The following is a 23,452-nucleotide window of genomic DNA, read 5'->3' on the forward strand; positions in this document are numbered from 1 at the left end:
CTTCCTCATGAGTTCAGATGATCCTATTGATTGGACCGGGCCAAGGTTGGCTGAAAAGAAGGACGTATTATAGATCGGTAAAAAGAATTCATGTCAGTGTATGGCAAAAACCACCGCAATATTGTAAAGTAATTAGCCCCCAATTAAAATACATAAATAATTTTTTAAAAAAGAATTCTCTTGAAATGGAAACAAGGACCCTAATGTACATGGAAGATCAACACTGAATTATCAGTGACCAATAATCGTTTGTGCCCCATCAGAGGGGCTGTCCTTACGCAGTTAGGCTTACTTTTACTTACTCTATCAAGCATGCTTACCCTCCCTTTTCCCTCCTCCCATCGCATGTTCCCTGTACAGATTTCCATCACTCTCCATCCCCCCCCCCCCCCACCCCATCCACCCACCCCATCCACCCACCCAGTTCCTAGTTCTGCTAACTCACCTTTGTCTTCCCAGGGCCTCATCCCTGGTATACTGTAGGTACTCAACATATGTTTTAAAAAGAAGATGGAGGAAGAAGCTCAGAGATAGTGCTAAGTCCTAGGAAAGAGAAACTCAGAATCCACGCATGCCTGTGAGATTCAAGTGCCATTTGTTGCTCAGGAAGTAATGCCTGTAATGAGTTGCAGCTGCTACTGCTGCTGCTAAGTTGCTTTAGTCGTGTCCGACTCTGTGCGACCCCATAGACTACAGCCCACCAGGCTCCCCTGTCCCTGGGATTCTCCAGGCAAGAACACTGGAGTGGGTTGCCATTTCCTTCTCCAATGCATGAAAGTGAAAAGTGAAAGGGAAGTCACCCAGTTGTGGCCGACTCTTAGCGACCCCATGGACTGCAGCCTACCAGGCTCCTCCATCCATGGGATTTTCCAGGCAAGAGTACCAGAGTGGTTGCCATTGCCTTCTCCAAATGAGTTGCAGAGACTAGTAAAAACATGCTGATACTTCCAGGTCGCACTAAACTGGATGCCAGTATTAGAAGCGCTAATGTGTTCCCTCCTTTCCCCCTCTTCAGCCCATTCAGTCTTTATGTAAAAAAATACACTCATTGCATGTGTGTTATACAGTATAGACGTGTTTCATGTTGCATGACTCTACCATGGGCACTTCCTGGTACTTCCTTGGAAAAGAAAAACAACTCAGGGATGCATACTGGTTGCCGGAAATTTTTACATATCATTTTGTGTCATCTATTTTTTTTTACCTAGCAATTTACAGTTTACAAGAGCCTTTACATCTTTGCTCTCCCACCCTCTGAGTTGAGGTTGGGGCTGAGACTTCCATTTACAGAGAAGGAAACTGAGTCACAAAAATCTATCATGGCTGGCCATATGGCCATTTCCTCAGTTCTTAGGTATCATCACTGTAAGCTACACCATTGATTCAACAATAGGTTCTGATGATGTAAAGATCTCTATCATACTGTAAATTCATACTACTTATAAGACACACCTCAGTGTTTCTGAGACTTTAAATTACAGGCACTCAGAGGGAGAGACACGTATCTTGAAACTAAGGAAATGTGATAAGGTTAACAGAACAATGACTTAAACATTCTAACTCTGAGGCACTGTGCCTGCAGGGCATTTTTCTACACTTTTTACATCTGTCTTCTGAAAATGCTTCATATAGTGGCTTCTGCACAGTAGGCTCTCAGTTGTTTGATAAACGAGTCTATTTCCTCTAAAAACAAAAGCTAAAAGAAACCCTTATTTTTCATTCTTAAATTTTCTGGTGCTAAAAATTCCAAGAGAATATATCTGGAAATTTGCAAGAGCAGCATTTTATCTGTTGTTTCTGGGGCGATCTTGTTTGGTGACTAAGAACTGAGTCATAAGATTGCCTTTCTGAGAAAGACAAATGTCATGATATCACTTATATGTGGAAACTGCAGTATGATATAAAGAACTTATTTACAAAACAGAAAGAGTCACAGACACAAAAACAAACTTACAGTTCCTGAAAGGGAAAGGAAGTAGGAGGAGATAAACTAGGAGTTTGGGATTAACACATACACACTAGTGTATATAAAATAGATAAACAACAAGGTCCTGTTGTATAGCATAAGGAACTATATTAAATAATTAACCATAATAGAAAAGAGCATGAAAAAGAACATATATATATATATAAAGCAAACTGATATATACCAGACATTAACACAACACTGTAAATCAGCTATACTTCCATAAAAAAAAAATTTTTTTAATTGTCTTTCTAAGTTCCTTCTTCCAGTATCATCACTTTGGGAGACTAACAAGACTTTAGAAAACTCAGGTGTCTACAAACAAAGTTGTATTTCAGAATGAGGTTCTAGATGAACTTCTAGATGAAACTCTAGAAGTTCAGGGTTTATTATAAAATATTAGAGAAAAAAATCTTTAACATGTTTGCATGAACACAAACAGCCTGTTTTTCCTTTAGTATCAGGTGTAACACTGTGGGACTTATATTTTTCTACATTCGCAGTTTAGATCACCTACACATAAAAAATAAGAAAGCAAGAAATAAACCTAAGAAAACAAGATGTAAAAAAAAAAAAGAAAAAAAACTGCAACCTGGAACCATGCACAAAATAGTTTGCCTCTGATCACAGTTATTTTTTGTATGAGGAGGAAAAAAATTCAACTTTTTATTTCACTCCTGGTTTAAAAACTAGTTTTTTAAAAAACTTTCTCCAACTCTGTGAAGCAAAAAAAATTAGCCTCAAGTGGCCGTAACTGAGCTTCCAATCGGATTATTGTGCAAGAATGCCTTTTATTTCCCCCCACAGTGGATAATGCGTGCTCATTGTGATTTATCTGGAGTAGGTTTCTTTTACACACTCGGGCTATATAAAGTCCAGCTAGGACTGGGAACAGAGGCTTGAGGAGCACCTGAGAGGCAGCCTCCAGTCTGGGAGAATGAAACAGTTGGGAACATGAGCAGCAGCATGTGAAATTGACGCTCTCTGTGGTATGAGCCCCATGTTTGCCTCCCAGCCCAGATGAGGAGCCGTTAGAAATGGGAGACAGGATCAATATCCTCTGATTGTGCTGCTTTCCTTCTCACCCTTGGTTTTAATTTCTTGCACATATCTCTGACCTAGAATGACCAAGGCTCAGGCCCTGGCAGAACCGTGAACGTCTGGCCAGCTTGACTCGGCCACCTGGCAAGAGCAATGGTGATGAGGGCCTTTGTCCTGCTGGCTGTCTTCGCAGAAGCCTCTGCAAGATCTTGCACTCCAAATAAAGCAGGTATGCTCTGGTACTACCCCATTTTCCTGGAAAGGACTGTTTCCTGATGCATATCTTCCCAGAGCTCAAAGCTCTGTACTTATATTGTTAGGAAAATGCTGTTATGTAGCCATGTGGTCTTCTCTAGTGACTCAGATGGTAAAGAGTCTGCCTGCAATGTGGGAGACCTGGGTTCGATCCCTGGGTCCAGAAGATCCCCTGGAGAATGAAATGGCAACCCATTCCAGGATTCTTGCCTGGAGAATCCCATGGATGGAGGAGCCTGATGGGCTACAGTCCCTGGGGTGGCAAAGATTCGGACATGACTGAGCGACAAACACACACAGAAGCACTTAAGGACCCCAATGCCCATTCGATTTTTCCTGCAGAGAGTACAAGCATATTGGATAAACTTACACTTTTTAAAATTGTGAAAGTGTTAGTTGCTTAGTCGTGTTCAACTCTTTGAGACCCCATGGACTGTAGGCTCCTCTGTCCATGGAATTCTCCAGGCAATAAAATTCCATTGAGTAGCCATTCCCTTCTCCAGGGGATCTTTCCAACCCAGAGATTGAAACCCATGTCTCTCACATTGAGGGTGCTAGATAGATGAATAAATAGAGATAAAATCTTTGCCTTTTTTTTTCCTATTTTCCATTTGATTATTGATTTTCTGTGCTGTGCCATAAACTACAATTTCATAGCATTATGCATAAATTGACATTTTAACTTTAATGTGCTCATTTCATGGGATTAAAAAATACGTATATACATATATATGATACCAGATTGAAATATACATGTATTTCCAATTCATCCGATCTGGTTTCAAAAATACGTTCCTTAAAATATGTTCAAGTTTAAACGTGGACCAGTTTTGAATACATGTTAAGAATAGTGCAGATTTTACGCAGAGGTTGCAAAATCTATAAATGGGAAACTTTAGTGACTGATGTTGGGGGGGAACTTTCATCACAGTTCGTGAAGAATAGTGGGGAAAATATTTTTAACCAACTGCTTTGCATGCTCAGCTGTAACAGGAGCCCACCATATGTAGATTAATATGATTACCAGATCTGATTTCAAACCTTGTCTCTCATCTTCCCAGATGTCATTCTTGTGTTTTGCTATCCCAAAACAATCATCACCAAAATCCCTGAGTGCCCCTATGGATGGGAAGTGCACCAGCTGGCGCTTGGTGGGCTGTGTTACAATGGGGTCCATGAAGCAGGTTACTACCAATTTGTAATCCCAGATTTGTCGCCTAAAAACAAGTCCTACTGTGGAACCCAGTCTGAGGTAAGTCCAAACTACACAGGGAAGAGCTGCTAAAAGGAGGCAAGTGGGCCCATCTGCTGTCCATCCTTAAAAGGATTCAAAATTCACCACTTTCCAATTAAGAGTCAGTCCCGACCCCCAGATTTCCTGAGATGTGTTATTTAAATTCTTCCCTTCTGCCTAGTTTAGGCAACTCTCAGGATTTAAATTTTATTCTTCTAATTTGTTGCCTGAGCGGCTAGACCACCTTCTGTGAGCCAAACAAACTATTGGTTTGGCCAAAAAGTTCATTCAGGGTTTTCTGTAACATCTTACAGCCAACTCGATGCATTTCCCACCTCCGTGTCACTTGGAGCTCTGAGTATGTGCTCATCGCTGCCACTCTTCCTGGGCTGGATAGGTGGGCCATCTTCTACTTAAGATTTTGAAGTGGTGACAAAGTGCATTTGGAAGGCATCTTAAAGGAGAGACCAAAGTATAACAGAGCCCATAACTGGGTCTTGTGAAGTACCTAGGACAGGTCATCAGAATGAAAAGGAACCACACCTCTTGTCAAGTGTCCTTGACAAGAATGGAGGACAAGAATGGAGGAATGGAGGAGAAATTGGAGACTTCCCAGTCACAGTTCAAGGCCACAACCAGATACAATCATGAAGAAAGGCTAGGTCTAGTATCCCTAAGGCCTTGGCTATAGGAGAGGGTACATCTACTAGGTCTCAGATCCTGGGGCCACATTTGCTTCCTAAAAGCCCCACAGTGATTCAGTGATTCAGTGATCTAGTGGGAAGAATCATGGGCATGATTAACAAAAACATCTCATTTTTTGATATCCTGGTAAAATGAGCTAGAAATCATCTGTGTGGTCTCAGGCAGATCACTGTTCAAGTGAATATTGGAGATCCCCTTTAACTCTAATATTCGGTGATTTTAAAGTCTAAGAAGTCAGGGGAAAGAATCTCAGAATTAGCGCTTATGATTGGAAGAAGGAAAGACCAAGAACTAGGCAGTAATGTTCTCGAGCTGGGAGATAGGTGAAGGTGTCACATAAGATTACTTGGGCAGGGGAAATCAATAAAAAGTTGATGTTGGGAGATGAGAGATTCTTGAACTAGTTCAGTTTGGTCAGAAGCCTGATAGATATATGGATTTTTAAGTGTACCACATTCAACTTAGATTATTTTAAACAATCTTGAACAGACTTAAGAACTCTTTACAAAAATTGTCAGCTCACCTACAAACAAGAATGGGTGTTATATCAATGGCAAACGTCTATGGCTCCCCACAGACTTTCTTCTGAGCCATCGTCCACCATTTTTCCAAGAGCTTTCACTCACACCATGGGGGTAAAGGGCTACCCTAACTGCCTGCTCCCTTTCTCCAGTACAAGCCCCCCATCTACCACTTCTACAGTCACATCGTTTCCAACGACAGCACCGTGATTGTCAAGAACCAGCCCGTGAACTACTCCTTTTCCTGCACCTATCACTCCACCTACTTGGTGAACCAGGCTGCCTTTGACCAGAGGTAAGCTGCTCTGAGAGAGGAGGGCTGGCTGCCTTGCACTTGTCTGCAGTCCCTGTCAACCAGGCATGTTTCAGCCCTTATGCAAAATTCTCTCCCCTTTTCAGAGTGGCCACTGTTCACGTGAAGAACGGGAGCATGGGCACGTTTGAAAGCCAGTTGTCTCTCAACTTCTATACTGTAAGTGGTCTCCAGGTCCCCACTGCTGCCCTGTGGCCTTTACAGGAGATGATGGGATGTTTCCACAGCATTTGTTCTCCCCTAAGCTGTATAAGAAAGCCCATTCTTGAATTGGCTTTGAATCATAAGCTTTGGTCTAGTGCTAAGCCTCTTTGAAGACTGGATGCAACAGACATTCAGATTCATAGACTGATGAATGGATGGAAGAAAGGAAAGGTGTCACAGAGAAATAAGGTTAATCTTCCCATTTCACAGATGAGAAAATTGAGACAAGAGAAATCTTGTGAGTTACCAAAGGTCAGTAGGCAGTAAAGACAGCCACAGTCTAATTCCTAACCAAGATTAGTTTCCACTACAACCCACTCTAGAGATTTAAATTTAGGATCCAGCTCTTGTTAAAACATCGGGCATGGTGTAGTGAGCTTCCTACCTGGGACAGCAGTAAGGGGAAAGTTTAGGGTGGTTGCTGCTGCCTGGCTTTTTGGTCTCCAAAGCCCTTTGCTTAGTGGGTCTCCTCTTTGTCTAATTTCGGCATACTGCCTATGTTGACACTGAAGCTAAAGGCACTCAGAATAAAACATTCCAGAGAAACCAAGTATGCAATGGCCATTAGCCCAGCTGCCCTCCTTTTACAGAGGTGCTTTGTCTTTTAGATCCGCAGCTCCCAGTGAGGAGGCAATAGCCCAGCTGGCTAAAGGAAAACACAGGCAGAAACCAGAAATGGAAACCTTTACGTAAAAGATTAGAACTGGAAGATAGCCTTAAAGGCCATCAAGAGCAACCTATTCATTTCATAAAGGAAACAATTATCTTACCTGGAGCTCCACTGACTTTGAACTCTTGGAACTCATTTTACCAGTTCCCTGAAAGTAAAAGTCACTCAGTCAGGTCCAACTCTTTGCAACCCCATGGACTGTAGTCATGGAATTCTTCAGACCAGAATACTGGAGTGGGTAGCCTTTCCCTTCCCCAGGGGATCTTCCCAACACAGGGATCGAACCCAGGTCTCCTGCATTGCAGGAGAATTCTTTACCAGCTGAGCCACAAGGGGAACCCAGTTCCCAGTTCTCTGGAAGCTATTAATCTGCTGAACTTAGAAGGTGAGACGTAGAAGGGATCCTAGAATAGCCTAGTTCATTTTACAGAACAGGATCTAAAACCCAGTGGGAAAATGATCTGCCCAAGACCCCACTTGTGGTCTAGAGCAGTTCCCAGTCTGGAACAAGGTTTTCTAACACTGGTCTCCAGGGCAAACTTACGAAGTGTCATGACCCCTAACATTTTGCTGTTGTTGCTCAGTTGCACAGTTACGTCTGATTCTTTGTGACCCCATGGACTGCAACACGCCAGGCTTCCCTGTCCTTCACCATCTCCAGGAGTTTGCTCAAACTCATGTCCAGTGAGTTGGTGATGCCATCCAACCATCTCATGCTGTCATCCCTCTCTTCCAATCTGACATGCACAGGCCCTTTTCAAGGCCCTGTGTCTAATTTTATATTCAAAGTTTTAATTCTTTTCTTTCAAGAGGGCTCTCTAAATAAGCTTCAAGGTCCCACAAAACCTAGATCTGCCCCAGGCTACAAACCACTAGTGATTAAGTCCTGAGAAAAGGAATCCCATACAACCCTTGACCTATATTGGCAGGGGCTCGAAGCAATGTGGATCACCAGGGTGATGAAAGAATGGCAAAACCACTGAAGTAACTGAGAAAGGTTCTCCAGGAAGGAAAATAAGCTTTACACATGACAACAGACCCAGGGGACATGTTGATGATGGGTTATCTTTACTACTGAATCCCTGTCCGGAAGTATAGGATTGTTGCTTTAACCAAATAAAACTGTAGATATGACCCCATGAAGATTTTACGACAGGTGGAAATGGAGAGGCACTATGACTGTCCAAATGCATCATTCACCATCAGTTATGCGGAGCGAAGTTTCAGACATGACTATCAAACCTTAGATCTTTTTAAAGAAGAAACAAAAATCAGGAAGCATGTTCTCAGCATCACCAGGCCATCCCCTGAGCTAGACAGACTGCTTCCTTGAACAGCTAGAAATGAGTTCTTGCTAAGGCCTTCCCTAGGGCCCAACACAACCCTTACCAGACAAATGAACCTTGGCAACGAGGGGGCGCTGAGGTTACAACCGAGATTTTGGTACTGATTAACATTCCCGCAATGCGCTCGGTTTCCTGTGCCTTATCCATGTGGTTGGTATTTTTCTTCTCCTCCCTTCTTCCACTTTCAGAGCATTCTTGTGTGCTTTTGAAGCAACAGCTGCTCCCTGTATAAATTTCCATCAGATTAGCAGAGACAGAGCAGCACCCTGCCTGGGGCAGTGGAATCAGCGCACTGCTAATTGCCCAGGATTCCAAGAGCTCCAAACGCTGGGCTCCAAAACCACCAGTTCTGCTCAGCCCGCTTCCTCTCCTCGCTCTCCATCCTCTTCTACTTGTTACTGCGAATGGTTCCATAGTTGGTATTCTTGGTGAAAAGTCTTTCTTAATCTCTCAATCCCAAATAAAGGAAGGTAGTCAACTTGCAGAAGCAGCCTAACATTGAGGTTAAGAAAATAGGCCTTGACGTCAGACCACAGGTTGGAAGCTTGGTCCCCTATTTACTGTAATACGACCTTGGGCAATTTAGTTAACTCCTCTTGGTCTCCACCTACGAATTTGTTCAATGGGGATAACAGCACTTACCTGAGAGGTTTGTTATAAGGGTTAAATGAAATAATCCTTATAAAACACTTTGCACAGTTCCTGGCACAAATAAGTGTCTGAGGAAGTAGTCATTCTCATAATTGTAAGCTTTGGCCTCGTTTTTAAAATATCTATCTATTTGGCTATGTCTAGTCTTAGTTACAGCATGTAGTTCCCTGACCAGGGATTGAACCCAGGCTCCCTGCATTGGATAATCAGAGTCCCAGCCACTGGATCACCAGAGAGGTCTCCAGACCTCATTTAAACTGGGAACTGAGAGCTCCTAACTCTAGCATTGTTACTTTTATAGGGTTGAACATCAATGTCAGAGTGGGATTAGGCTGACTTTTATTCAATCAAAATGGTACAGACTGTTGCTTTTAGTCAGACAGAAAGAAATGACAAAGCTGGGATGGAACAAATGTAAGAAATAGAGACCAAAATCATAGACTTCCAGAGTCAGAACAAACCTCAGAGGTGATTAATGTAGACCTTCCATCTAATGCCCCAAACCCTCTGCAAGACTGTTGGGGGATGAACTCCCTATCTCTTCCAAGGACGATGACAAGTTGGGCCTTCCCATTTTAGGTTAACATGTGAAATCTGATGTCCTGAACTCTGGCCCATTAGTCCCAATTCTCTCCTCTGAAATGATACTGCTGAAGGTCCTTCAACTAGCTTAAGCCTGTCTTTTCCAAACGAAATATCATCCCACTCTTGGTGGTCCGTTCATCCTCTTATTCACTCTTCTCTGAGTATGATCCCCTGGGTTAATGCTCCTACTAAAAGGTGGAGCCCAGAATTTGCCAAAACAAATTGCCTAGGTATTGAAGGGTGATGCTCTTTGGACATAGGTCCCTAATTTTCATGTTATTGAGAAAGTAGAGGGGACACACTGAGCATTGCCTTCTGTCAGGTGAGAAGTAGAGAAACTGACCATCAAAGGTGTTTCTTCTCAGAAACTGAATTAAGGGTGAAGATTGTGTTTGACACTTTGTAACAATCAGGAGGGTTCCTCTGCAAGTGGAGGCATTCCAGTATTCCAATTCCTGGTTCCTAGGAGATGGGGGCCAGGAGAAGTACCTCTGGCTACATTAGTGACGGTATTATCATCCTCCAGTAGATCCTACATTTGGAAACAGTCCCTTGAAATAAATCTCAGAAAATAACAAGGAACATTAGAAGCCATTATCCTCTGCCACTTCAACTTGCACATTAAGCTGATCACTTATATTTAAGAATGTTATTGTTTAATCATTACAACCATTTAACTGGTGCAGGGGGCTGAGAGAAGGGAAGAAAAATAATTGACTTCTGGGTGACCAAATCAGGAGGCCCTGGCTGCACCTGTGATTGATAAGATAATGTAAGAGACCCTAGAAGATGATTCCAAACCCTCTTGTCAATTCCCTAAATTTGACCCTTAGGGAGTTAAGGTCTATTTTATCTAGATGTCCTTGCTGTCATTGTTTACCTATTGCAGTTCCCTGAATCTCTAAGTTGATGAAACTCAGTTTTTTCATTAGTATCCTGGTCTAAGCTTTATGCTCCTATTGCATATAGCCACCATCATGGCAACATTTCTGCAAGGCAGACGAAGGCAAAAGGTATTCCCATTTTGCAGATGGGAATACTAAGGATCAAAAGGCTGGCTTGCCTATGTGACTCCCAAGTTAGTGGTGGGAACTAGGATTAATCCAGGATACTTGTCTTGATTCCCCTGTACTTGAATCATGGCAATGAGTCCCAATTGTCCTTGAACTGAAGCCATAGTCTCCTGGATCCACCCCTACAGTCTAACTTCCTCTCCTGCCCTCCTCACTCCCTGCCTCTCCCCACCTCCCCTTTACTCACTCGTGTTCCAGCAGACTGGCCACCCTGCGGTCCTGCTTGGCACCGTCTCCCCCTAGGGCCTTTTCCTGCATGGCCTGATGCCTACCTGGCATCTCCTCCCTCCAGTCTTGATTCAAACGTCACTTCCTCAAGGAAGCCTCCCAACAACTGTATTTCAAATTAAAACCTGTCCCCTCCTTGCATTCCCAATCCACCTTACCCTGCTCTACATTTTTTTCCCATAGTTTTTCTATATAGAATACTATAGTCTATGGTAGCCATATAATTCGTTTAATCTACTGTCTGCTGTCCAACTCCCTGGCTAGAACGTCAGGTGGCTGGAGACAGTGATCTCTACTTGTTCACTGATAAATCTCAACAGACAGGACAGCCTGACTTAGAGACTCTCTCAACACAGAGGGCAGTTCCTGACACATAGCAGGTGATCAGAAAGTTGTTTCCGCTGTTAATGTTAACTGAACTGGGAATCAAAGTAAAAACTTTCCAATCCAAGCTGGAATCTGTTCAAGGAAATCCAGCGTTGCTGGATTCCACTCTTTTTCCATCAAGCAAGTCTTGCTCCTCATCGGCATAGATGCGACATTCAGTACGTGTCTCACTGTAACCAGCAAACCCAGTTAAATGATGTCCTCCTCCATGCTTAGATGGCACCAGGATCCTAGGAGGTGCCACTTCTCTGGCCCTCGAGGGTCTCACTGTGTGTGTCTCTGGGTTGATCCCCGCCCCCCACCCTGTCCTGATGTATCTGCTCCTGTCAGACCAGACTACTCAGCCTGATAGATCATAATGCCCAGTGTTAATTTCCTTCCAAAGAATGCCAAGTTCTCCACTAAGAAAGAAGCGCCTTTTATCCTGGAGACATCCGAAATCGGTTCAGATCTGTTTGCAGGAGTAGAAGCCAAAGGGTTAAGCATTAGGTAAGTGTGTATTCTTATTGTCTGTATTTGTAAATACAAAGATGAGAAAAAAATACCAGACCAGAGGCTTTTTAATCACCCAGTGTTTCTAGGCATATGATCCTCAGGCTTCAAGTGAGATGTGTTTTGTTTCGTCTTCAGGTTTAAAGTGGTTTTGAACAGCTGTTGGGCCACACCCTCGGCTGATTTCATGTATCCTTTGCAGTGGCAGCTGATCAACAAGGGGTAGGTATGGTTCTCTGGACCACAAGCCTGAGTGGTGGGACCAGGTGATCAGGGGCCACTCTGCCTCGGGACAGCTTGGGAGGAAGAGATGGAGCCTGTTGGGGCCACATTAGTGACTTCCTCTGTGTTTCCAGACTGAGTAATGATACCAGGAAAAGCTTACACAGTGCTTTCTAGGTACCAGATACTATCCCTAGAGCTTTATCATGTACTAGCTCACTTCCCTGACAACAGGTGAGTATGATTACTATCATCTCCTCTTTCCAGATGAGGAAACTGAGGCATAGGAGGGGTTAAGTAATGCCACATAATTAGTGTATGTGTGTGTTTATGGGGGAATAGACATGTTGGGTTCAAATCCAGTCCATCTGACATCAGAACCCAGATGAGGACTAAATTAGATGTCCATGTAAAAAGTTTAACATAGAGTACCTGGTTGGTATCCAATCAATTTTAATACCATTGTTTTTATTTACGAATAATTCCATGGGTAATTCTTAAAATTTGGAGTAGAGGACTAAAGTATTGGAATTACAGCCTAGAAAAATGATTCTAGAAATCATACATAGATGGTTTAGAAAGAGTACACAAGAGGTGTAAAGATGAGCTTAGAGGCTGTGGCAGCTCTAGAGCCCAAGGTGATAAGACCTGAATCAACAGTGTAGCTGATTGAATGAAAAGAACGTCATCCCACGCCATCCAAGCGGGGAGAAGCAGTAAAAATTTAGCGACCGATCAGATATAATAGAGGGAAGGACAGGGCACAGCCTCTGAAGAACACGTGACAAAGAATGCTTTCTACTGTTGACGGTGGATTGCGAAGATGAGGAATAGTGTGTAAGCTCCCAGGGAAGAGGGCTTCTGGGTAAGGGAGTCTGGATTCTCCTTGAGTTCATGATGACATGCTGACCCTGAGATGACAATTGTCTAGAAACCCTTAGAGTTGTAACTTTGGAAAACAAGAGATGCAGGCATTGTCCACACAATGCACAGTAAACTCAGAAGAGGCCGTTCCCCAAACCAAAGCAGACAATTACACTGAAACTCATCAGGGCTAAGCAAAAATACAGGGACCAGGGACAAAGATGATGGGATAACAAAGATAAAGCCACTTTGGATCTTTATCTCTATTTATTTAAGAAGCATTCATACAGCCCTTGGGCTTCCCTTGAGGCTCAGCTGGTAAAGAGAAGAAAGAAAGTTGCTCAGTCCTGTCCTACCGTTTGTGACCCCGTGGACTGTAGCCTACCAGGGTCTTCCGTCCATGGGATTTTCCAGGCAAGAATACTGGAGTGGGTTGCCATTTCCTTCTCCAGGGGATCTTCCCAACCCAGGGATCAAACCCAGGTCTCCCGCATTGTAGCCAGACGCTTTGCCATCTGAGCCACCAGGGAAGTCCATGCTAGAGACCTAGGTTTGATCCCTGGGTTGGGAAGACCTGCTGGAGAAGGGAAAGGCTACCCACTGCAGTATTCTGGCCTGGAGAAATCCATGGACTGTATAGCCCATGGGGTTGCAAAGAGCTGAACACGACTGAGTGACTTTCACTTGATATAGCTCTTACAACACACCAGACACTGCTCTAGAGGGGAATTTTACAAATACTTTTTTCAATTTCATTAAACTTCCTATACAATAGGTAGTATAATAATCACTATTTTATAGATGAGGAAACTGAGGAACAGGCAGATTCAAATTCCACAAGTCTAAGCTAGTCGAGGGATGATGATCTGAGCAGCATTATGGACAGAGGAGCCTGGCAGGCTACAGTCCACGGGGTCGCACAGAGTAGAACATGACCGAGTACACGTGTGCACACGCACACACACATCACCTTAGAACACCAGGTAGGACAGGTCAATAAGGGCCACATGCAAGCCACCTATCTTCCTGCAGGGATGACAGCTCAGTTTGGGTCCTTATTTCATATGTTATTGAATGAGCCATTTAGGTTTTGTTGTTGTTGGTACAAATCCAATGACTTCAGAGAGATTCTAAAATAAATTATTGACCTATAGGGACCTTTAAATTACCAATAGGCATTGGGAACCCTCTCTCAAACAATAGCCACACAAGGGCAAAGTTTTCTGGCACATCATGGAATTGTCTCCTTAGATAGTTCTGGTACTCTTGCTCACGTAGCAGATGTGTGATATGACAGAAAAGGGAATGCTTGTGACTTTGGGGTAGTCTCTACAAGTGGTCCTTGAACTCTAGTGCGCACAGGATTTCCTTCGGGTGCCTGCTACTCATGCAGACACATCGCAAACCTACAACTTCAGAAGATCCCAAGATGAACCCTGGGAATCTGCATTTAAGTGCTGCTAAATCAAAGAAGCCCTGATATAGTCGCAAACTCTGACTAGTTGAAACGGCCCCTTGAAGTTGGAGTTACATGCACAAAGACCAGTGACAAAGGGGAGAATTAGAAAGTCCACTCCATAACCTCGCACAAGCTTTTGGTTCACACCAGGCCCTTTGGGAGAAAAGCCCAGTTTTCAAGATGCCTGGAGAGATTGGAATAAATAGGTTGTCAGGAATTTTGACCTCAGGTGGGGAAAGGAGACTCCTGTGATGACGGTATACAAGCCTCCCTCTGGACATTCTACAATCCTGAGCTACCTGTCACGGACAGGCAAATGCCACAGTCAGCACCAAGAGACAGAAGTGCCAAGGCATCTAGGCCTGCCTATGGCTTACCTCCTGCCTGCCGCCAACAAAGCTCTGCTTACGTTGTTTTCCACTGGCTGACACAAGGCCTTGGGCACTCCAGCAGCAAGGATCTATTTTAAGCACTTAGTCTTGAATTCGTACAAGGATCTCGGGTTTAAAGACCGAATGATCCTTCAAGAGTCTTGTTTCACAGTCGGAAAATGCCCCCAGCTCTGTCACCGCTCAGAGGCCTCCACCAACAGAACCCCACTTCCGGCCTTGGTCAGATGAAAGGTGCAGTGTTCATGCCTCATTTCACTCAGTGACTCTCAGAGTTAACATCCCTTCTGTCCTACCTCTAATTTGGCTCCTAAACTCTGATTCTGACAGAGGGGGCAGGGGAGGGTCCACCATGAAGGTTCCCTGGGGTGGTGGCTCTGCTCTCTGTTGTATGTCTTGAGTTGGAACGAAAGTAGAGTCAGAGGGACACGCCAGGAGAGGCATGAACTTTGGGGTCCAAGCAGGGCTGTTCACTGGTCTTGAGCTTTTGAACGCATAGACCTTTGTTCCACAGAGGACAGATCCTGTTCCTTACCATCAACTGTACACAAGTCCCCACACTCTGTGGCCCCTATATATTCCCAAGAAACACTGCGTCTCTTCCAAACACCTGGCTGAATGTCTGGCACTTACGTAGAGAATCCATATGTGCTGAGCAAATGAAAAATTACTGTGCTTAAACCAGGGTTTCCCAGTCTCAGCACCATGGACTCTTTGGGCTGGATCAGTCTTTGTTGTGAGATCTGTCCTGTGCCCTCCAAGACATTCTGTAGCATCCCTGATGTCTACCCTTTAGACTCCAGGAGCATTCCCCTGTCCCCCAAGTCATGACAACTACATGCCAAATGGCCCCCAGGTGAAACCAATGGGTTTCAACCCATGTCCATCTATGTTATCATTTTCTTTTTCTTTTACTGCAATGTACTTTTGGAATTTTGAAACTTCCCAATAGTACATTCTCCTTACAGAGAATTTAGCACACACACAAAAAACTGTCCATAATAGCCAGGGTTAACATTTAGGTAGTATCCTTCGCGCCATTTTTTCTGTGTGCATATTAAAAATATCACTTTTTTGCCAAAGTAGTCATGTATAATAGAATGGACATAAAACTTAAGTAATATAAATTCAAATTCCCAGTGGCAAAACCTCGCAATACACACACAACAGTGTGTTGGGTGTGACCTGGGCAGAGGTTGCTGTGCCAGCAGAGTGGGAAACACTGCTCCTAGCACCACCAGCTCTATTTTGGATGCATGCTGAGAGTCTGGACACATTCCAGTCCGCCAAGGACACTGTCTTGGGGGTTTCACTTTTTTGGGACAAAGATGTGGTGACTTACCAGACGTGTGGCTTCTCAAAAGTTGTTTCGCCCTGGCTGTACTCTGTCTGTAGAATACGGATGTCCACAGCCATCTCATAGCTCCTCAAAGAGACCCCAGAGAAACGAAGATAAGTGAGATGCCACCAGTCGAAATGCTTCCAAAGGATAGCATGCTGTGTAACAGCCCAGAGGAGGCTACGCACGGCTATGCCCCAGACACTGTTGCTGGAGCTCACGAGGTGACCTTGTCTCCCCCGCTTCCCTCCCTCTACCCCGTGTGCTGCAGCTGCCCCACGGATGAAACCGTCCTTGTGCATGAGAACGGGAAAGACCACAGGGCAACCTTCCAATTCAATGCCTTCCGGTTCCAGAACATCCCCAAACTATCTAAGGTGTGGTTACACTGCGAGACGTTCATCTGTGACAGTGAGAAGCTCTCCTGCCCCGTGGTGAGCCACCCCTCCCTGGAACGAGAGTGTTACCTGAGCCTGGGTGTGGCGGGGGAAACAGTATTTGAGAAGCTGTATATTTCTTCAGCTGGGAAATTATCACTAGACCCTGTAGGTGTGTGCTGAAGACATCCTGGAGGAAAGGATGCTGAGGGTGGGAGCAGATGTCCCAGGCGGTTCTGCCCCGCCACCAACAAGCTACATGGTCTGGCCCATGTCACTTAACCCCTGAGCCTGGTTTTCCCATCTTTAAAGATAGAGCCATGATGAGTAATGGCGGCCCTTCTCTTCAGAGAGCAGTGTTAGGGAAAATGAAAGCAATAACAGACATGGAAATGCTTTGGAAAAGTTAAAAGGATAAGGGAAATTCAAAATCCAGGTGACAGCAGTAAGCTCTGGGTGGAAGGCAAAGGTACTTTTAGCTCTTGACTTACCAGCCTGAGGGTCCATCTCTAGGACCTGTGATGGACCAGAGAGATGCTGTAGGAATTCCCACGTGAGATCATAGTTGTTCTGATCACCTGAGAGAAAGGGCCCAGCTTCCCAGAAACGTTTAGTGCAGCTCATGCAGGGCGGTCAGGTTCCCTTCTGCTTCTCCCCCAAGAAGTTGCTGAAGACCAAACAACATACAGAGTGAATTCAGGTGGGAGACAGTTTTCCATTGGGACCTGATGTGAACCTGGTCCTTAGAGCAGTGGTTCCAAAGTGTGGTCCATGCAGCCTCGGCACCACTTGGGAACTTGTTAGGTGAGGATGCAAATTCTCAGCCCCCTACCCCAGATCCACCTGATTCAGACACTCTGGGTGGGCCCAGCCATCTGTGCTTTAGCAAGCTCTTCGGGTAATTCTGAGGCATGCTCCGGTTTGAAAACCACTGCCTTAAAGACCTCAAAGCGCTTAATTCCAAACTGTTACCTCCTCCAGTCTGTTTGCACCAGAGACCTTGGTGAGGAGGGACACAGTGTTTCTGAAGAGGGTACCTGCTCACCTGTAGTAACCAGCAGAAATAAGACGATAATCTCTATTTCTGATGATCCCTATTTGGCCAGACAGTAGTCAATTATGCACAAACAGATAAAGGGAAGGCAGTAGAGAAACATTTAACTATTCCTGGAAGGATAATTGGTATTACCTTTAAAAAATGAAAATGAACCGGAACACATTTTGCAGGTGTCCACATCTCAAACCACTCTGACAACAGTAACTATGGGCAGAAGTCTTACTTCTCATCAAAAGAAACAGGGTCAGTTCCCTCCCAAATGCTATGTGGATTTGTTCCAGCTTGAAGAGTTCATGATGGAAAGATTTCTTCCTTTTTGTCAAGTCAGAGAAGGGATGAGATACATCTCTCACTTGGTTATAAAAGTATAAGGGAACTAGTATCTGAGGTCTGGGGGATTTTGACTCCATCAAGTTTGTGACTTTTTTTAAAAAAAAAATCTCTTTTCTCTCCTGTGTTTGTCTCTGATCCCACCTCCGCCCTCCCCTCCTCTCCCCTTTGCTTCTGCTGCGTCTCCAGACTTGTGACAAGCGGAAACGCCTCCTCCGGGACCAGATTGGGGGCGTGCTGGTGGTGGAGCTCTCCCTCCGTAGTAAGCTTCTCTGTTTTCCAAACGGTTGCCTTCCTGTCGGGCTATGTCCACAGGCACGGCCAGTTTGAGCATTTTCACTGAATTGCCAAACCAGTTGTGCCTGTAGACACAACCTTTACCCGCAACGAGTCTCCCCACCTGGGGACGGTGGGGAAGTTTGTTAATTACCCTAAAAAGTTGGGCCTGTGGCTGCAATTCCAATGCCCCTCAGGGACTAGGAAGTGCTGAACTTCCAGACATGGTGTGCAGGCAATAATAACAGAAAACTAAGCTACTAGGGCATCCAGGGAGAAGACGATGGCACCCCACTCCAGTACACTTGCCTGGAAAATCCTATGGATGAAGGAGCCTGGTGGGCTGCAGTCCATGGGGTTGCGAAGAGTCGGACACGACTGAGCAATTTCACTTTCACTTTTCACTTTCATGCACTGGAGAAGGAAACGGCAACCCACTCCAGTGTTCTTGCCTGGAGAATCCCAGGGACGGGGGAGCCTGGTGGACTGCCATCTACAGGGTCGCACAGAGTCGGACACAACTGAAGTGACTTAGCAGCAGCAGGGCATCCAGGGCAATTCAACAAACCAGTAAAGGAGCGAGCTTGGCCTGGGTTGGTGCTCGGGTTTCAGAAATAAAGGAGCCCCATATGGGTCTCATCTTCTAGAATGTACCATCCAGCAAAGAGAGAGAGATGCTAAATGCTAAAGGAAAGGGAGATGTCTGTTCATCGTGGTGGGGCAGGCAGGGTCTCTGGGAATGGCCAGGTGGGCAACTCAACCTAGTCAGGCTTAAGGAAGACCTCTGTGGGTTGTCTTGAAGTCAGGCCCTCAAGGGGGCTGTGACATCAAGGGTGGGCAAGCCTGTGGCAAGGCTGGCGTCACCAAACTCTGGCCAGGAACCCAAACCCAGTCACTGCCTGATTTTGTATGATCTGCAAGCTAAGGATGGTTTTTCCTTTTTATGTGGTTGAAAAAAATCAAAACAGTATTTCATAACACTAAAAAATAATATGAAATTCAAATGTAAGTGTTTCTACAGAAAGTTTTATTGGAACATAGCCACACTGGTTCATTTAGGGGTTGTCGCCACTTGCTTTCAACCACCTCAAGTGGCTGCAATAGATACCATGTGGTCTGTGAAACTGAAAATATTTATTATCATCTGCTCTTTCCAGAAAGTTTACCAAGCCCTGCTATAGAAAGCTGAGAAAAGAATGGTGAGATGAAGCCTTGTCAAGCCTGCTAGAAATTTTGTCCTAAAGGCAATGGGGAGTCGGTTGGTTTAATCAGGGGGAAATCAGTCAGGTTTGTGTTTTGGGAACACAGCTGCTCCCTTTGTGATATTTTCTTAAAGCTTCTGCATTTTCTCTTTACTCACTACAGGCAGGGGATCCTCTGGTCTCTATAGCTTCTCAGGTAAGGAAAAGAGCTCCATGCAGTGTTTTTAACAGGCAGATGTGTGTTTCAAAGGGGCTTCCCAGGTGGTGCTGGTGGTAGAGAACCCACCTACCAATGCAGGGTTCGATCCCTGGGTCAGAAAGATCCCCTGGAGGAGGGCACGACAACCACTCCAGTAACCTTGCCTGGACAGAGGAGCCTGGCAGGGGATAGTCCATAGAGTTACAAAGAGTCAGACATGACCAAAGTGACTTAGCATGCACATGTGGTTTTTTTAATTTATTTTTTTTATTGAAGGATAATTGCTTTACAGAATTTTGCTGTTTTCTGTCAAACCTCAACATGAATCAGCCATAAGTGTACATACATCCCCTCCCTTTTGAACCTCCCTCCCATCTCCCTCCCCATCCCGCCCCTCTAGGTTGATAGAGTTCCTGTTTGAATTTCCTGACCCATACAGCAAATTCCTCTTGTGTTCTAAAAGAAGCTTACCTTTGGTCCCTTAAGAATTAAAAGGTATACTTTAAAGCACACCGGTATGATGTGGAGGGGGACTGGAGGTAGAGGTCTCTCTCCAGCCAGCCCCTAAGCTCGGAAGGGAGGGAGGAGCTGGGGGCAAGTTGGATGAAGCAGAACAGGACCCCTACCCCCAGGCCCACCAAGTCTGAGCACAGACATCACCAGGTGGCTTCCTGGGGGTTTCTGCATTTGGAGAGCTTGAGTTTTCAATGATCTGTTCATTCAACAAATATTTCTAGTCCCTTCTGTGACCCTCCCGTCATGAACTGGGTGACCTTGAGCCATGACCTCACCCGTGCATCCCCCAGTTTCCTCTCTGAAGCTGGGTTAATAATTGCCCATCTCATACACAGAAGTTGTGTGGATTAACTATCACAGCCAAGAGCCCTAAGCAATGCTCAGTGTGCAGCAAGCATCCAGTAAATATCAACCCTAAGTACTGACTCTGTACCAGGCACTCTTCTAGGCGGTGCGACTATCACAGTGAACAAAGCAAGCAGGGCTCCTGCCCTTCCTAATACGTGTGAAGTGGGGCGGGTGGGAGCTGAAGAGTGGTTTAGACAGTAGCCTGAGAAGCCTCTTAGAGGAAGAAGGTCTCATCAAACGATGAGAAGGAGGTAGCTATGCGAGAAGATGGGCAGGGCAGTTCCATTTATTCCTAAACTCACAGATGTAGGCTTTGCTCTCATAATTACAGGAAATTGTGCAAATCAATTCTTTATGATACCCGGATTCTCATTCTTAAAGGAAGTTCTACAGCTAACGCCATACAGTGAAAAGGACCATCACTATATTATTCAAGTTCAGGTTCCCATTTGTCAGAGTTCCATATCCTGAGTTTATCTGTTGGGTTCCTGGCACTGATGAAGGTGAGCTATGGAAACCCTGGAGGATGAAACAATCTAACTATGTATACAACATGCAGAGGTTTATGAAAACCCAGCACCCTTGAGTGGACCCTTTGATGCTGACTCTTGCTGAGTTCTCCTTGCTCCTTGTCGAACTGTTTCTCTCTCCTTTCCTGTCTGGTCCACAGATGTGCTCTATCACCTCATCGTGATGCTGGGGGTTTGCGCTGTGTTATAAGGGAGAGCTGGGCAGGCAGATGCAGCTCCTCCACCAAGAGCATCTCCTCTGTCAATGACAAACCACATTTATTGCGCTGCCAAAAAAAGAACAAACAGAAGACCATATCATTGGGGAGCAGAGAATAGCGCTTGGCCAAATATGTGTTCCGGTCATCTTTGTGAATTTCAGTGATCGTTTTTCTTTGGTGCCCCACTTCCTCCTGTGACTTCCTGTGGCTCTTAGGTTCTGCCATGTCTCCCCTGCAGCTGGCGGTGAAGTCTCCTTTCCCCAGATTCAAGTCGGGGCTGCAGTGGACTCTTTTGAAAGTTATTCTGATTTGAAAAGAGTAGCAACCAAGCACAGCTGAACATTTTGAGGAGACGATAGAGGAAAAAGCACAAAGTCAGCACTGGGGACAGAATGTACAGGAACAGCCAACTCTGCCGAAGGGGCCTTTGTCATCAAGGCTGTGCAATTCCTATCTACGGACCAGGGTTGAGCCACTAGGCAGGGGTTTTAATCTTTCAAGTGATGATGTGGAAATCAGAGCAGAAACGTTTCTTTTGCTCCAAACTGAACAGCATGAAGGGAAGCAATTCTTGAGAAATCCCCATGAGTGCTAACCTAATTTTTTTTTACTATAAAGTTTTAAGATATGTATAGACATTACGTAGGTAGACACTCACTATGTTTATAGCTGATATAGACTTCTAAGATGAGAAGAAAATGACAAATTGAATAGGACTCAAGCTGCAAAAGGAATAAAACATTAGCATTAGTTTCACATGTTAATACAGCATTGCCTAAGCGAAACTGCTGCTTGCAACATGCCTCAGAGGGACTACCGTGACAGGTTCTCTGCAGCCTGGCAATCCCATCCTAATATGCCTTGCGATGCCCAAGGCGCTCACTATTTTTATTCACTCTGCTAAGAAATCTTGATTCAGAGAATGGCCTGACCTCATTTAGCCTTGACTGCGACTTTCAAGCCCATATCTGTTTTTATCTCACTAACCTGTATTGTTCAAATGGAACCAACAAAACATTGGAAACATAAATACAAAGAAAATGAAAACAAATGGCCAGTGAAACCATGTGGTGTCTGATGCTGAGAGCACTGCCACTCCAGTGACCCAGAAAACAAAGAAAAACGGAAAGAAGTTGTCCTGGTAGAGAATCGGCAGATCCCAGAAAATATATTGAGGACCCCAGTTTGAGGCTAGCAGCTGGGGTGTCATTGGAAAAGCCTGAACTTTAAATTCTGTTCTTTGTCTTGTATAGATTTGGGCTTATTGTTGGAAAACATGTCAGCTTGTATCTCTGCATTTAATGTATTTGAGAAGTTTTAAGATCTATAGTTTGATGGTGCTTTTAAATGGTGTTAATGAACTCAGAAATTAAACTAATTCTAAAATCTCTGGAGACACAGAGTGCGTGTTTAGCAATAGGTTACATTAAAATAAGTCAGTGTAGTCGAACTGGTCTCAAAGCTGGTACTCCAACCATTTGGGATCTCTTCTTCCTATAAATTCAGAATTTTTATAGCTAGCCTTTACTTCAAAAGGACAGAAGATATATTTTATCAGTTCTAATCAAAAACTCTTTAATAGCATACTCACAGCCATAATCACAAATCCTTGGCTGTCAGAGTAAAACAATGTTGTGGTAGTTTTGCTTTGTTTTATCATAATGTTTAATGATCTTGTATCTCTTCGTGGTGCTACAGAATAAATTAAATGTCTTAAAGTAAATAAACAATGACTATAGCTTACAGTGTTAATATATCATGTTGATAGCCAATTCTTCAATCCACTCAGGGGTTTCTACAACTAGAACTTCTTAGATCCACATATATTCCACTGGTGTTCAACCATTCTATCCTACATTTGCATTTGAAAATTCCAGTATTGGGTTTCTGTGCAAGGAGGTACAGCCATTTCACATGAGTGTTTGGAGGAAAAGTTTTTGTGGCTATCGCTGTCTCTCAGGCCATCATGTCTCAGCAGAAACTGCACATGTTTAGACTTGAAGTTAACTAACAGGTCTATGATATTTGGTTGTATGTTTCATGTCTCACAATTTCTCTATCACTAAGAGAAAGCTACTCTCCAAACATTCTGTCTTGCAAATTCCCACTAGTGCTGAAGAAAAAAGAGACATTGAGAGGAGGAGGGAATAATAACTTCCCCTTTAGGCATCCTTGATTGATATAGAAGCAACCTGGATACAGATTTTAGGAAATTGCTCTTATCGAAATTCCTGGTTATGAGTCCTAAAGACATCTCTCTCTCTTAACTTGAGTAATTCAAAGGAGATTCATAGAGACATGGACATATACACATACATATATATACTGAGCGTACACATGCCCAGAAATCTCAACCTATTGGCCAACTGATAGATACAGCTTTACCTATAGCTATAGAGAGATAGCTATAGAGAGATGTATGCATATACTCAGCATGTGTGTATATACGAGTCTATATCTGTGCATGTGTATG

General features: G+C 44.3%; 2 protein-coding genes and 1 long non-coding RNA gene across 3 annotated transcripts in view; 1 reads left to right on the forward strand and 2 right to left on the reverse strand.

Annotated features, from left to right (window-relative positions):
* Window positions 1–2,862: 2,862 nt before the first annotated feature.
* Window positions 2,863–22,706, forward strand: TECTB (tectorin beta). The gene is made up of 11 exons (XM_027960363.3): window positions 2,863–2,955; window positions 3,089–3,236; window positions 4,324–4,514; window positions 5,875–6,017; window positions 6,122–6,194; window positions 11,565–11,668; window positions 11,810–11,893; window positions 16,216–16,378; window positions 17,898–17,970; window positions 19,350–19,382; window positions 20,920–22,706. The coding sequence occupies exons 2-11, from the start codon at window positions 3,161–3,163 to the stop codon at window positions 20,967–20,969; spliced, it is 990 nt and encodes a 329-aa protein (XP_027816164.1). The 5' UTR covers window positions 2,863–2,955; window positions 3,089–3,160; the 3' UTR covers window positions 20,970–22,706.
* LOC132658389 (uncharacterized) lies at window positions 7,009–16,968 on the reverse strand. The gene is made up of 3 exons (XR_009597983.1): window positions 16,813–16,968; window positions 15,948–16,028; window positions 7,009–7,057 (listed from the first exon to the last, which is right to left on the reverse strand). It is a non-coding gene; the product is annotated as an uncharacterized LOC132658389 (long non-coding RNA).
* Window positions 19,617–23,452, reverse strand: part of LOC101117809 (guanylate cyclase 2G-like) — a 44,409-nt gene continuing 40,573 nt past the window's right edge. The window contains 1 exon segment of the mRNA XM_042239085.2: window positions 19,617–21,045. The gene's annotated coding sequence lies outside the window, so the exon portion shown is untranslated.

The sequence above is a fragment of the Ovis aries genome, chromosome 22 (genome assembly GCF_016772045.2).
Source record: "Ovis aries strain OAR_USU_Benz2616 breed Rambouillet chromosome 22, ARS-UI_Ramb_v3.0, whole genome shotgun sequence".
NCBI lineage: Eukaryota > Metazoa > Chordata > Mammalia > Artiodactyla > Bovidae > Ovis > Ovis aries.